At 36.2% G+C, this 15,497-nt stretch overlaps 3 protein-coding genes across 3 annotated transcripts; 1 reads left to right on the top strand and 2 right to left on the bottom strand.

The window, feature by feature from the left end:
- Window positions 1–438: 438 nt before the first annotated feature.
- Window positions 439–1,827, top strand: LOC110111712 (putative UDP-rhamnose:rhamnosyltransferase 1). Its single transcript, XM_028696871.1, has one exon. The coding sequence runs from the start codon at window positions 439–441 to the stop codon at window positions 1,825–1,827; it is 1,389 nt and encodes a 462-aa protein (XP_028552704.1).
- Window positions 1,828–4,815: 2,988 nt separating this feature from the next.
- On the bottom strand, window positions 4,816–5,676 carry LOC110111717 (cysteine proteinase inhibitor 4). Its single transcript, XM_020843710.2, has one exon. The coding sequence runs from the start codon at window positions 5,423–5,425 to the stop codon at window positions 5,009–5,011; it is 417 nt and encodes a 138-aa protein (XP_020699369.1). The 5' UTR covers window positions 5,426–5,676; the 3' UTR covers window positions 4,816–5,008.
- Window positions 5,677–7,135: 1,459 nt separating this feature from the next.
- Window positions 7,136–12,164, bottom strand: LOC110111715 (putative UDP-rhamnose:rhamnosyltransferase 1). The gene is made up of 2 exons (XM_020843708.2): window positions 10,691–12,164; window positions 7,136–7,534 (listed from the first exon to the last, which is right to left on the bottom strand). Exon 1 carries the CDS (start codon window positions 12,033–12,035, stop codon window positions 10,695–10,697), a length of 1,341 nt encoding a protein of 446 aa, XP_020699367.1. The 5' UTR covers window positions 12,036–12,164; the 3' UTR covers window positions 7,136–7,534; window positions 10,691–10,694.
- Window positions 12,165–15,497: the final 3,333 nt, after the last annotated feature.

Genomic DNA, 15,497 nt, shown 5'->3' with positions numbered 1-15,497 from the left:
CTAAAATGGCGTTCGATTGGAGCATCACCACGCCATTTTGAAGTTTTGCGTTACTTTGCCGTGAAAATTGAAGTTATCGGTTGGAGATGCCCTAAGACTTCGTTAGGTTTCGTTTGGGTTAACTTTCTTATTAAAGCAGCTTCCTGAAAAACTTTTTTAAGAAACAGCTTCCTAAAAAGCTGTTTAAGAAGCAAGAAAAAAAAGCCATCCAAAATTGATCTTATAGATGTAATTGCGGATAGCTGCCGGTGTGATTATTTTAATATCTTGGTGGAGAAACTGAAGTGTGAAAAGAAATTAATGGCAAGACGAAAGTCTTACAGTTCAAAGAGTAACGGCTTTAAAAACCTTATCCTGTGGAGTTGATCACGATGCATTGATAAAAAACAAGCACGTTACGTATATTTTATATTAAGAGCTTTTGATTTTAGTTACAGAATGATCGACCAGCTACACACAGATCCATCCATGGAGGAAGAACCAGGCAAGCTTCACGTAGTCATGCTGCCATGGCTGGCCATGGGCCATCTCCTCCCTTTCTTCCAGCTCTCCAAACACCTTTCTGCTAAAGGCATCCGGATCTCCTTCTTCTCCACCCCCTCCAACATCCACCGCCTCCTTTCAATCCCCGAAACCCTAAACCCTTTACTGAACTTCATTCCTTGTTCACCCCCTCCCATCAATGGCGCTCCCTCCTCCACCATCGATAACACCATCGATCTCCGCTCCGACGCGGCCAGACCGCTGCTTCAAGAAGCCTATGCCGGCTTCGAGCACCACCTGACCTCCTTTCTCTCCGACCCTTCTCACCCCAAACCAGACTGGATCATCTACGACTTCGGCGCCTTAAATTGGGCTCCTTCCCTAGCTTCCCGATTTAACGTCAGCTCTGCTTATTTTTGCCTCATCAACGCCGCAGCAGTCACCTTTTTCATCCGCGCCAACGACTTCGACTCACCGGAGACGCTCACAAAAGTGCCGGATAGTATCCCGTTTCCCACCACCGTCGCCTTCCGCCCATTCGAAGCTCGCCAAATGTGCTCTGTTCTTCCCAAGAAAACAGATCAAACAGAATCCAAACCACGGAGTAGTAGTCAATTGACACTTATCAGAACCTGCAAGGAGTTCGAGGAAAAATGGGTAGATCTGCTTGGCAACGACGGATACCTCCCCGTCGGCTTCCTCCTCCCATCTATCGACAAGGCGGAAGAGAGTGAGGCATGGATGAGAATATGCGAATGGCTTGATGAGCAAAAGGAACACTCTGTGATCTACGCTGCTTTTGGATCTGAGGTAATTCTTACGACAGAGCAAATTGATGAGATTGCATTAGGGTTTGAGAAGAGCGGATTACCGTTCGTCTGGGTTCTGCGAATGGGTTCGCCACCGCAGGGGTTTGAGGAGAGGATTGCCGGGAGAGGTTTGGTGTGGAGGGGTTGGGTTCCCCAGGCCCGATTGCTTGCCCATCGGGCAGTCGGTGGGTTTCTGACACACGGTGGGTGGAGTTCTGTCGTGGAAGGGATGGTGGTTGGGGCGGCGATGGTGATTTTGCCGATGCAATTTGATCAGGGGCTGACGGCGAGGCATTTGGCGGAGAGTGGCTATGCAGTGGAAGTGGCGAGGAATGATGAAGATGGCTCCTTCTCCGCAGAGGAGATTGCGAGGAAGTTGAGGATGGTGATGGTGGAGGAGGAAGGAGAGGAGCTGAGGAAGAATGCGAGGAAAGGGAAAGAGATATTTGGGAGTCAAAAGCTTCAGGAGGAGTACATAACTGAGCTTGTGAAGATTCTGTTGCAGAAACGTACGATGGTATCTGAATCTGTTTGATTTGGAAATGTTTTTTTTTTTTTTTTTTTTTTAGTTTTTTTTTTTTTTGAACGGGTATCCATTAGTTGCCATCTCAGTTTGTGGAAAAATTATTCTGTGAGGAATCAGAACATGTTTGGAAGCAAATTCGGGCATGTCACATCACCGGGGTCCAGTGCATCAGGTGACGTGGCGTGTTCGGATTCGTCTCCGAATACATTCAGATTCCGTACATAATAGTCTCTCTAGTTTATGAGTTACGTGTTTGCCGGAGTGACTAGTCCTCAACTGACCTAAAAGCGGTACCCACCATCTCCTGACACAAATTTAATGGGCCCCTACTTAAGGGCAAATTATTATGTCCGGTGTCCGAATTCGTCCGGATATCAATCCAGACTGGCACATCACCCAAATGCACCGGACCCCGGTGTATTTGGGTGACGTGGCAGGTCTGGATTGGATGTCCGAACATCAGGTGACCAGACGTAATAATCGCTCATACTTAAGGAGTGATGCCGCTCGAGAGAAATCGATTGTGGGTTGGGGGTACCCAACCGCGCTCGCCCACCAATCGAACTAAGCATCGGTGGGTTATTTTTTGTTCTAAGAGTATGTTCAATTATTTCAATTTATAATAATTATGAACTATAGTATTTGTTATCCTAAAAATGCAATGTGTCCCTTTGAAGTAAAAATAATCATTTAAAACTCCTAAAATTCTTTTGAAAGCTTTAGTATAATATAGTAAATTTTATAAATCATTATTTAATAAATCTTGTTTGGGCTAAATTCAATTTAATTAAAATAAGTTGTGGATACTTATCTTATGAGTAAATATTTTATATGATTATGATATATTCTTATATTTAGTTAGTATATACAAATCTTAATTTGACTAATTAAATTATATTTAGTGTAAATAATTATCTTGATTAATCATTTATTAATACTTAGTGAACTAGTTAAATAATAACTTCTATTTAGATAAATTAAATTAAAAAATAAAAAATAATATCAAGTTACTTAATTAAATATGTTTTAATTAACTAATACCAAGTATTAAAATTAAATCATTTTTTAAATTATAAAAAAGACACTGATTGATTAATAATTAGGAGAAACAAACATCCTAATCAATTATCAAATACCAATTTACAATCCACAAACAGATCAATTATAATAAATTTTATTTAATTAAGTTAAACTATGAATAATATTAATGTATTTTAATTAATTTACTTTAATTAATCAATATAGTTCTGTTTAATTTAATTATAATATATTATCTATTTAATAGATAGTAATACTCATAATTTTAAATTTTCAAAGCCCTCTTCTTTCTCTACCCAACCATCGTCAGCTCCTCCATTAGGGCATCTCCAACCGAAAAATCCATTTTTCGCTCCAAAATATTGTAAAATTTCAAAATGCTGTCATTATTCTCCAATTGAATGTCATTTCTTCTTCGTGCTCTTTTCCAACGAAGGTTACTATCTTTGGCGCGCTTTTCTCCTCTTCGCGCTCTTCTTTGACAAATCTCGCAGCGAATTTTTTGCTTAGGTGAACAGTCCGACGTCATTATTGACTTATCCAATAATTTTGTAAATATGAATTTATAAGATTTATATTACCCCTCTGTTTCAATTTCTGCTCTGCTCTTTCATTTGTTTGTTTTACATTTTTTTTACTACCGTACTCTAAAATATATATTAAGATAGTTTATCCTAAAATTAAATAAATATGCCATATATTTATTTAATGGACGTAAAATTTCAGAAGCACCCCCTTCAATTTTTTATAATTTTTACATGATTGGGATGGCTTATCCACCTCTAAGAGATTAAAAAAATAATTCTTAAACAAAAAATAAATCATTTTTTATTTTAAAATATTCTTTAAATCGAATTAAAATATAAATTTTTTTTTTAAGGGGTTCTTGAAAAATATACATCATCAACAACAACATCAAGCCTTTGTCCCACTACATGGGATCGACTACATGAATCATTTTTCACCATTGTGTCATCTTAAAAGTCAAATTATCATTTAAATCTTTTATTAAGGTAAAGATCATTTCTAATATTTTCTAGCCAAATCTTTTTAGGTTTATCTCTACCTTTCTTAACATAAGTCAAATCTAACACCTCAACTTTTCTAATCAGGTCATCGGAAGGTTTTCGTATAATGTGATCAAATCATCTAAGGTGACTCTCTCTAATCTTATCTTCTACTGGAGCTATTCCAACATTTTCATGTATATGCTCATTTCATAGCCTATCTCTAAGGATAAAGCCACTCATCCACCTAAGCATCCTCATCTCTGCAACACTTAACTTAGTATTATGCTTCATTTTTAATGGCCAACATTCGACACCACAAAGCATTGCAGGTCTCACCACCATCTTATAGAATTTTCCATTAAGTTTGAGGGAGACTTTTCTATCACACAACAAGCTCGATGCATTCCTCCACTTCAACCATCCAACTTAAATTATGCTGATAATATTCCTATCTATTTCACCATCACTTTGAAAAATAGATTCAAGATATCTAAAAATTGTACTCTTATTAATGACTTATCACGAGGTCTATTGCTACTAAAATAGCATTCCAAATATAAAATTCTTTTTTGGAATTATATATTTGAGCTATTTACCCAATTTTTTTTAATAAGTTTTCAAAATATCAAAATTTTCCTCTTCTATAAATCACCGTCCATCAAATTTGGCATTATTGTTCCAAATTTTAGGCTGCTATGAAGCTTTTCATTCTTTTTGTTGTTCAGATCATTATCATAATTTTTTTAGTATTAATTATTTAATATATTAATATATAATAAAATTTGAGTTTTTATAATTAATTTATTAATATATGATAGTAGAAATAAAAATTAATTATGAAAATATTATAATATTCACAATATTTTTAAAATTTTATTTTTCTAACGGCTACTTTAAGAGAAGCTGCAGCCCAAACGAGCTTCTCCTTCGGCAAAACTGACAGTCAAAAAACTTTCAATCGCCACTGCAAATAATCCGCGTGAAAAGCGTAGTTCAAACAAGCTCCACCACCTTCCACAGATCAAAACTTTCTCCTCTATTATTTAGGGTTACAGAAAAGCTAACCGCTCCGGCCTCCAAGGACTCACATGTCAAAACCCTTCATCTCTCATCAACACACATCGAAAACAGAAATGAAAACCCTAAGCAGCCGAAGGACTGAAAGATACCAGATCACGGACGCTGTTGCGGAGCCAGGGGCGAACGACAACGACGGCGTCGAAGAAACGCGGATCGCCGGTGAGGGTATCGACGGTGGCGACGCGAATCCAGTACTTAATGCCGGAAACCACCTGTCGGCCGGCGCTCGCCACGCCGGAAAAGGCGAGAGGGCTTTCCGCGACGCCCCGGAGGTCGTGGTTGTATTTATTTACAGAGTAGCGGCCGAGGTCGCGAATCTCTTTATTCGATTCGGCGTTGGGGATCTCCGTCCAACCCCCGACTTTTTTCCCGCGATCAAGGCCGGAATCGAACCGGTGGCTCGCCGCCGTGAGGAGGGGAGAGGCGGAAATTAGGAGGATGAGGAGGAGAGCGAAGCAGGGGATCGTGAAGGAAGCCATGGATGAGTGATGGAGATAGGGTTTCTAGGTTTGAAATCGGGAATTGGGAGAGTTTGTTTGGTGATTCTGTTCGGAGTTTAGTATTTGTAGCCGAGGAGAGGCACGCGAGTCCAGAGGGATAAGCGCATCTTTGTGTTATCTACTCGGGAATGCGTCCGTTAAAAAAAAAAAACTCGGGAATGCGTCCGTCAGCTTATATGGTTTTGAGCTTCTTTATTGAAAATAATTACTAACATGCCACTACAAAATAAAATAGGGATAAAAATATGATTTCTTTCTACTTTCTAATGTTTCTTTCTTATTTGGGGGTTTTCTTAATGTTTTTTGAAGTAATTTAAAAAATTTTAGTTTTTAAAAGTTAATTCTAGGTCTACTTTGGACGGTTTTTTTACTGTTTCTTAAAGCAGCTTTTTAGTACAAAAATTACTTAATTTTTGTACTAAAAAGCTGTCTGACACCGGACCAGAGGGGGCTCGACAAATCCACGTCGATGATCCGGTGGTCGTGGCCGGATAACTCCAAGAACTTCTCGGAGGAGAGAGATCACCACCTGAAATCCTTCAGGATACAGAAATCCAAAACAAGAGTAAAACTACTCAATTCTTATTCATCTCCCCAAAATCTCCTATTACAATGAATGGCTAGGTATTTATAAACAATTAGGCAATCTAAAAGGCTACATTCAATAAAAGAAAGCAACATTCCTATTTAGCCATATAAACTACTAGAATTAATATAGCCTGAAGTTTAACAGGTTTTAACAGCTCAGCTCCGGCGTCACTGCCTTAAGAAACATATAGAAAGTCATCCCAAACGAAGCTTAGAATATAATAAAAAAACTGTCACAAACGAAACCGAAGAGTGTTTAGGATAACTTTCTTATTACTTTGCCTTTCAAACTTTATTTAAAGTTCTATTTGATTATTATTTTATCATTCTTTTACAAAAAAAAATATTCATGAAAACCAATTTTTAAAATAGTTTTCAATAAAATTATTTTTTCGATAATAATTTTACAACCACATTTACAAAATGCTATAATAGTCTTGAACATACACTAAGATATACATTTCTAATGAAAAATTATTATTACTTTTATTTAAAAATATGATATAAATTATATTTAAATTGTATAAATTTATTTTGGGATTAAAGTTGTATATAAAACTTTTCTATTGTAATAATTTCAAAATAAATATAATAATTTTCATACTATCAAGATTTAATTTGTATTAAGATATTAGGAGAACATTTTATTTATATCTAATGCTCATTTAAAAATGCTGAATTAACTAATGATGTATCTATATATTGGATATTTTCATTTAATCAAAAAGGAAATTAATAAAATTTGAACGTCTGCTTTGATAAATTTGTTGTGAATTTTGTTAAAAAGAAAAACAATATTATTTTTCTCACATATTGGCTAAAAATATCTTAATTTGTTCATGCATTTAGTTAGCACATAAGGATTGATGCAACATAAAATTATTAAAATTTTGCTAATAAATAATTTATGGGCATCATATATAAAATTATAAAAAAAATACTATCAAGAAAATTAAAGCAAATAAAATAAATATATATTATATATTTAAAAAATACATTTATTTCTCAAAAATCATATCATAGTATCAAACTCTCCTTTCCTCAAAAGAAACCCAATGAAACTAATGATTTATGATAAAGAAATGGTGATTATAGCGCTTCTTTTTTGGCAAAATATTTGTCTTTCTAAGAGAAATCCAACATAGTAGATAGATTATGAATCGAAGGTCATAAATGTCATAGGAATACGAAAAAATAAAATATCTTATTGACATACTACATGCAATCAACTGTGATTTGACATGATCAATTACTATGACAGTGATGCTTCTGGGAGTCGATTTTGTTCTCCCCAGTCTTTAGAATGATTGTAATGGCGACACCAACACGATGAGCATGAAAATCTGTTAAGCCAAAATGATTGTCCGACCTGTCGTCCCCAGTCTATGTCCATCGTTCTAACAACAACCATGCGATCGCACGGCCTGTCTATGATGATCCGTCATGTCCAATTCCATCGTCTCCTAAGCCCGCTCCCTAACTAGACCATCATTTGATCCCCTAGTATTATAAAAATAAAAGAATGTATCATTAATAAATAAATTTATATTCATTTTACAATCAATCAACACTAAAAAAGTATTTTCTTTTAATTTATGGAGTAGGTATGATAATTTTGTCTTATCAATAAGCTATTGGACATATCAAACCAAGCGAACTTGATAGGTTATGCAAACATTTGATCTGATAGATAATTATTTGAGATCGACATTTTAAGTACTACTTGTTAGGGTAATTCAATAAGCTTTGATATTAACTACTTGGACACCCAATAATTAATGACCCTTAATATCTCATTAGGACATATCAATATTTAATATTATTTACATATATTAGGTATAAAATATATTGGATTTAAACAAAATATAACATACAATATATAAAATTAGATGATTTTTAAGGAAAAAAATAGCCTAAAACTCTAAATTGGATGCATAATTATTTACTTTATTGTGCTTTATTATACACTATTCATATTATTTGTAAAATTTTTAAAAAATATTATTTCTATTTTAATGAGACTAATTTAGTCTAAATATTTATTGTTTAATTATCAAATTATATTATTGTGTGGATATATGATAGATATTTGCTTTCTAATATTTATTCTTAATTAACCGATTCGATTTGGGTATGAATTCAAGATTCTTTTTTTTTTTTTGAACTCACATTCTTTTTTTTTTTTTTTTATAGAACTCACATAGTGGCCTACATGTTAATTTAGAAAGGGGGATTATAAGTTCTTAAAGGATCGACATCTCACTAAAAATACAATATTCCAAGAAAACCTACGAGCCATCAATCCAAGCTATTACAATAATTAAGCAAAAGGAAAACAGAACGGAGAGATCCAAAGGAAAACAAAATTAGAAAAGTCAAAGCCATCTCAATGCAACCACCAAAGCTGCAGGACAAAGCCATCAACAAATCAATCAACAACCAAAAGACCTGAATGAAGCCAAGGTCAGCACAGTGAAAAGGTCCAAGAAAACCTCCAAGCTATAGCATATGCAGGGAATGAAATAAAAAAATAATGACAAAGAACAACCAACCAACTAACAAAAAATAAAGCTAATCGACCATCATAGAGAGAACACTCCACCCGACCCCCATCCCAACACCTTAGCCTTTCTCAAACCCAAACAACACGGCTGAACACCAATCAAACCCCACAGCCCAACCTCCAACCCAAACACTCTCAGCCGAGCAAGAAAAACCCAACATGCACATCCAAAGCCAAACAAAGACACATAGAGCCCAACAACCAAAAGACCACAACAACCAAAGGATAAAGAACCATCCAAGAGGAGGGCCAACCATAGAAGCCAGGAACAAAATAACAAGATTTACTTCTTTTTAAAATTCCGCCAACGACGTTTGCCATCCTTTTGCCATCCTTATGGGAAAAAACTTTTTCAACTGTGCAACCCACATTCAAATCATACGTGCCCATCTAAGTCCTCCCCATCACCCCCGCAAGGCGAGAAAAAAAATCCATCAAGCCAATCAAATTGATCCACAAAAGAATACTTCATTTTCAATGTCAATTGCACTTTCAAAGCATCATTAGCAATAAGAGAAACCGGAATATCAATAAGTGGCATATTCCAATTGTGACAAAACATCCTCTAAAGAAGCCAAGGGTGATTCGTCAGAAGCAACAATAATTCCACTAGAGGAATCATTCAAACCCACCATGTTAACATCACAAACCCACATATTCACCACATCCAACTTATCATGAGACAAACCAATAACAATTTCATTCGGATCCTTCTCAACAACAACATGTTTATGATCACAACCAAGCATGATAAGCAATTTGTTAGCATTCTCAATAATAATACCCTCACAAGCCTCTTGAACGAACCAAGACAAATCCACTAAAGGTGAGACACATTGAATACCAGAGTTAGTGACAATAGGAACAAGTGAATTTTTTACTACCATGTTAGTATTAATAATATCAATATTCTCCTAAACAGGGCCAACAACATGAAGAACCAAAGGGACATCAAAAACTAACTCGACAGGCTTCACCGAATGCCCCGCATCACTAGCAATCAAGGGGTGATATTCAATGAACCATCACAAACATGGTTTTGCCCATTTTCTTGCATGCCATTAGAGATCCTTTCACGCACATTAATAGAATCAAGATGGGGGTGTAAAATGCGACATACTAAGTTCAAATGGCCCGACGACTTGCAATGAGTACAATAAGAAGGAAAATCTTTCATAATCACAGACTGAATATAATCTAAGTTTTTGTGGCCAAACCAAGCTCTATCAGGAAAATGTTTGGTGATATCTAACTCAACCAAAACATGAGCAACATATGGTCATAAGCTGCTAGAAGTGGCATTATCAGTTTTAAGAGGTCGGCCAAACAAGGAACCAATACCGTGAAGGATATGAGGAGAAAAAAAGTGAGGTTTAAGGTTGGGAAATGAAACCCAAATTATGATGACGTGGAACTGCACCTCAATATCAAAAGTAGGAATCCATTTGAACAATTTCATAAAGTAATTATTCACAAATTAAGAACGGTGAGTGAACACTCTAAAATAATCGAAGTCATTGACAAGCTTGATTAACACATGCTTCGGGTTGAGAATAGTAACCGAAAATTCACCAATAAACTTTAGATTAAAAAAAAAATTAGTGTGACATCAAGAGCGAGTCTACAACCAGAAAATTTGCCAACAAAAGCGAACTCTAAAAGGGCAACAAGTGCAAGAATTTCATTTTCTAAAATCCACAACGACGGTAACACACGATAAGAAGTAATTTTGAAATCATGAAAATTAGGAGATGGAGAAACACCAGATAAATCTCTATTAGGGCTTATCAAGTTGTTAATCGGATATGAATTCCATTAGGGCTTATCAATCTCTATCATACAACTAAATTTCATATTTAAACAGTTTAGTTTATATTAATTGAATAGTAAATTTTCTATAAATATAGAATTTTACTTTATTTCTCTCTAAATTATTTTAATCATTAAATGATATTAAAATTATTATTAGAATTAATTCAACTAAAATATATATATTTTTAACATGCATAAATATTAATAATATTATTAATAAATATAAATAACTTTAAAAAATAGATATAAAAAAAAGGCAGAGATAAAAAAATAAAACTTACTGAATCAAACTGGCTCTGCCACCACCTTCCGTTTCTCCCATAGCTTCTTCGCGAGCTCATCAAGATATTCCTCCTGCAGCTTCTCACTCCCAAAAACCTCTTTCCCCATTCTCGCCTTCTTCCTCAGCTCCTCTCCTTCCTCCTCCACCATCACCATCCTCAACTTCCTCGCAATCTCCTCTCCAGAAAAGGAACCATCTTCATCATTCCTCGCCACTTCCACCGCGTAACCACTCTCCACCAAATGCCTCGCATTCAGCCCCTGCTCAAACACCATCGGCAAAACCACCATCGGCGCCCCAACCACCAACCCTTCCACCACAGAATTCCACCCACCGTGGGTCAGAAAGCCTCCAACAGTCCGGTGGGCCAGCAATCGGGCCTGCGGAGCCCAACCCATCCACACCAGCCCTCTTCCGGCCGTCCTCTCCTCAAACCCTTGCGGCGGCGAACCCACCCGCAGAACCCAGAAGAACGGTAATCCACTCTTCTCCAACCCTAATGCAATCTCATCAATCTGCTCTGTCGTAAGAATTGCTTCGGATCCAAAAGCTACATAGATCACAGAGCTTTCCTTTTGCTCATCAAGCCATTCGCATATTCTCGTCCATGTCTCGCTCTCTTCCTCCTTGTCAAAAGATGGGGGAAGTAAGCCCACGGGGGCGTATATGTCGCCAAGCAGATCTACCCATTTGCTCTCGAACTCCTTGCACGTTCTGATAAGCGTAAATTGGATGCTCTGTGTTTTGGGCTCTGTTTGATTTGATTTTTGGGAAAGCATAGAGTAGACATGGCGAGCTTCGAATGGTCGGAAGGCGACTGTAGTGGGAAACGGGATACTATCCGGCACCGTTGAGAGTTTTTCCGGTGAGTCGTAGTCTTTGGCGTGGATGAAAAAGGCGACTGCGGCGGCGTTGAAGAGGCAAAAGAAGGCCGAGTTGACTTTAAATCGGGAAGCTAGGGCTGGAGCCCAACTTGCGGCGGCGAAGTCGTAGATGATCCAGTCTGGTTTGGGACGAGAAGCGTCGGAGAGGAAGGCAGTGAGGTGGCTCTCGAAGGTGGCGTAGGCTTGTATAAGGAGAGGTCTGGCCGCCTCGGAGCGGAGATCGACGGTGTTCTCGATGTTGGAGGTAATGTTGTTGATGGAACAGGAGATGAAGTTAATATTGGGGGTTATGGATTGGGGGATTGAAGGGAGGCGGTGGATGTTGGATGGCGTGGAGAAGAACGAGATCTCGACGCCTTTAAGAGCGAGCCGCTTGGAGAGCTCGAAGAAAGGGAGGAGATGGCCCATGGCGAGCCATGGCAGCATGACGATGTGAAGCTTACTTGCTTCTTCTTCCATGGCCGGAGCTTTGTGTGTATGACTGGCTGATGATTCTGTGCTTTTTGATCGGATAAATGGGTTATGGTTTTGGAGAACGATTTGGAGAGTGGAGATAGAACGACGACCGTCTGACCACGCCGTCTGTGGCTTGGCGTATCCATCGGTCGCCGGCGGTCACCGCCAAAATACAATATTTTATTTTAACAAGATAACTTTTTTCTTTTTAAGACCGATTAAGAAAAACTCACTCGCAATATCAAGAACTCATAATTGATAGTCAAAATTAGGGCGGCAAACGAACCGAGCCGAGCCGAGTATGTGAGTGTTATGTTTGTGTTCATTTAATATCAGCTTGTTCAAGTTTGGTTCATGTTTGTTCGAGCTTTATTTTTTGTGTTCATGTTTGGTTCATTTAAATTTATGAGTGTTCATGTTCGATTCATGTTCAGTTCATGTTCATTTCATGTTCGTTCGTTTAGTGCTTATCGAGCTTGTTCGCGAACATATTTAATGAATTTTTTTTAACTATCAAACAAATACGTTTATGAACATATCTATGAACAAACATATTTATAATAAAAGCAATTGTCTATGTAACAAAAGCAATGATTATTTATATTTATTAATTTTGTAGTCAAATATTGATTATTTTTATCTAGCTTATTCACTAGTTCAAAATCAAACATGAATCATGCTTTTATCGAGCTTGTTCACGAACTTCAAATGATGTTGTTCGCGAACATAAATGAGCCGAACGCATTAGTGTTCAAGTTTGTTTATTTAAGAATCGAGTATTTAAAATACTGTTCAAGTTTGTTTGTTTAGCTAATTAAACGATCACAAACGAGCTTTAATCGAACGAACAACGAGTAGCTCGTCGAACGTTTGGTTCGCTTACAGCCCTAGTCAAAATTCTCAACTTCAAAATTCTCAACTATAAAATTTATATATATTAGAGAGCTTTGTTTGAATATTATCAATCTCTCCAAAGTTTATTTGAATTTTAGCTTAGACTAAAGTTCCATTTGAGTTGACTTTCTAAAGCAATTTTGTAGTATAAAATTTCTAATTAAAAAATTTTATATTAAAAATCTGTTTTAGAAAACAGTAAGAAAATTATCTCAAATCAAGTCTTTGATCGGTTCAAAGGAAGTGAGTCAAGTTATGAATCGAAAGCAATGATCAAACTTGCTTTGGAGCCAATTTTGAGCGGTATGTGGATTGATTCGAACAAATTTGAAACCAACTAAAAGTTTTTTATTTTTAAAATTATTTTTTATTTTATATAAATTTGCTTAATTGAATGTTAATAATAATTTTTGCTCAGCGACACGGGTGTCATGACCTCGCCATGGAGCTTGAAGTAGCGAGAATTAGACAATTAGATGAAATTTTCAAGCTTACCATAACTATTTAAAACTAGCTTCTTCTTCTTATACATTCATATAAAACTCCAAATATGAAACAAGTGCTACCAAATCAAAATTTTCATTCATTATAAAGATGTTCACATAAATGTTAAAACAATATGGTGGGCATGAAAGGGAATTGAAAGGAAAGTATCAACATCATTCTATACATAAATAAAACTATACAAGTACCTAAATTAGAGACCTAACACCTATTATAAGTAAAACTCTTTTCATCCGTTTAATCCATATGGTATTTACCTGAAAAAATATTTACAATTAAAGTGATGAGTTATAATATCGTGGCATTTTAATTATTTGGCATTAAGGGCTTGCAAATGTATGGAGTATTTCATCACACAAAGCTTTTCATATCATGATTTATGCTTTAGTTTATACATAATATAGTCATCTCAAGATCGTTGTCCAAAGCCCAACTTACCCCTTGCTAATATGTTCCTCGTCGGTGCAAGATTCATCTGTCGGGCTAGTTAAGAGATTCATTCTACTCTACGTACGTAGACTCCCAATGCTCTATATTTGATTTCAATTTCAATATTTTTACAAGAAGTTATAAAGTAAAGTGCATTTTCGATGAGTATAACAAACTTTTCTCCATGCAATTTTTAGCATACTATAAAACGTCGTATCATGATCATTTTAATTAATTGTCAGAAAATGATATTTCATTCGTTAGTTTTATTATGTTGAAAATGGAAATTCGACATTGGCTCTAATTCATTAAAAATCTTAAAATGATATTTTTAAAGATACCTTATAAATAGTTTTTCAAATACGTGTACATATGTATTAATGTTCATGCTCAATGTAAGTAGAAAGCTATGTAAATGTATTTTGCCACATGTCTGTCTGGGATTGGTTTAGATATAACCCAACTTCTGTAAGTTGTCTATAAATACCGGTTGTATTGAGATGAATAGAATACGGGAAACTATTTCTGTTTTTTGAATTTGTCTGAGCTCTCTCTCTACATGGTATCAGAGCCATGATCGTCACTTTTTCTCTCTATTTTTCGAGCTTATCACTTTTTTGTTAATCCCAACTAAAATTCAAGATGTCTTCAACGAATCAATCAGAAGCGGCTGAAGGGACGATGGAGTCTTCCGATTCTCCTCAAATTCCATCTGCTCTCAAATTTTTGATGAGTAACATCAAGAACATAAGCTCTGCAAGCCCAAGGAACATGGGACTTAGTTCCACCATCCCCAAATCAAAATGTTCTTGGCTGTAAGTGGATGTTTAAAACCAAATTAAATTCGGATGCATCTATGGCAAGATATAAAGCTAGATTAGTGGCTAAAGGCTTTAATCAAGAGCAAGGTATTGACTATACCGAGACGTTTAGTCCGGTAGCTAAAATGCCTACCATTCGGGTTCTTATTATTGTAGCACTGTTTTACAAATGGGAAATATATCAATTAGATGTTTCTAATGCTTTTTTACATGGGGCATTAACCGAAACTGTGTTTATGCAACAACCTCAAGGATATCAAGATACTACTCATCCTCATTATGTTTGCAAGCTAAAGAAGGCCTTGTATGGTCTTAAACAATCTCCAAGAGAGTGGTATGCAACATTATCAAATCATCTACAAGATTTTGGGTTTCAGATGAGTGCTGCGGATCCATCGCTTATGATATACGAAGCTGATTCAGTTCAGATGTACATATTGATATATGTGGATGACATCCTTTTAACAGGTAACTCACAAACTGAAATTACCAGACTTCTTAGAAATCTACATCAGCGATTTCAAATGCGTGATCTTGGATCCTTGAATCATTTTTTGGGTATACAAGCTGTAACAAAATCCTATGGCATTCTTCTTCATCAGCAAGCTTATGCAAATAGGATATTAGAGCAAGCAGGTATGACTAATGCAAAACCTGTGTCAACTCCTGTGCCAATCAAAACTGTACTTACTACAATATCGAAAACATAATTTGAAAATCCACAGCTTTACCGAACTTTGATTGGCTCATTACAATACTTAACACTTACTCGGCCAGATATATAGTGCAATATCAAAAATCTGCTCCAGGATCGTCC

The sequence above is a fragment of the Dendrobium catenatum genome, unplaced genomic scaffold, assembly GCF_001605985.2.
Source record: "Dendrobium catenatum unplaced genomic scaffold, ASM160598v2 fragScaff_scaffold_847, whole genome shotgun sequence".
NCBI lineage: Eukaryota > Viridiplantae > Streptophyta > Magnoliopsida > Asparagales > Orchidaceae > Dendrobium > Dendrobium catenatum.
This window is presented reverse-complemented; position numbering and strand designations above follow the sequence as displayed.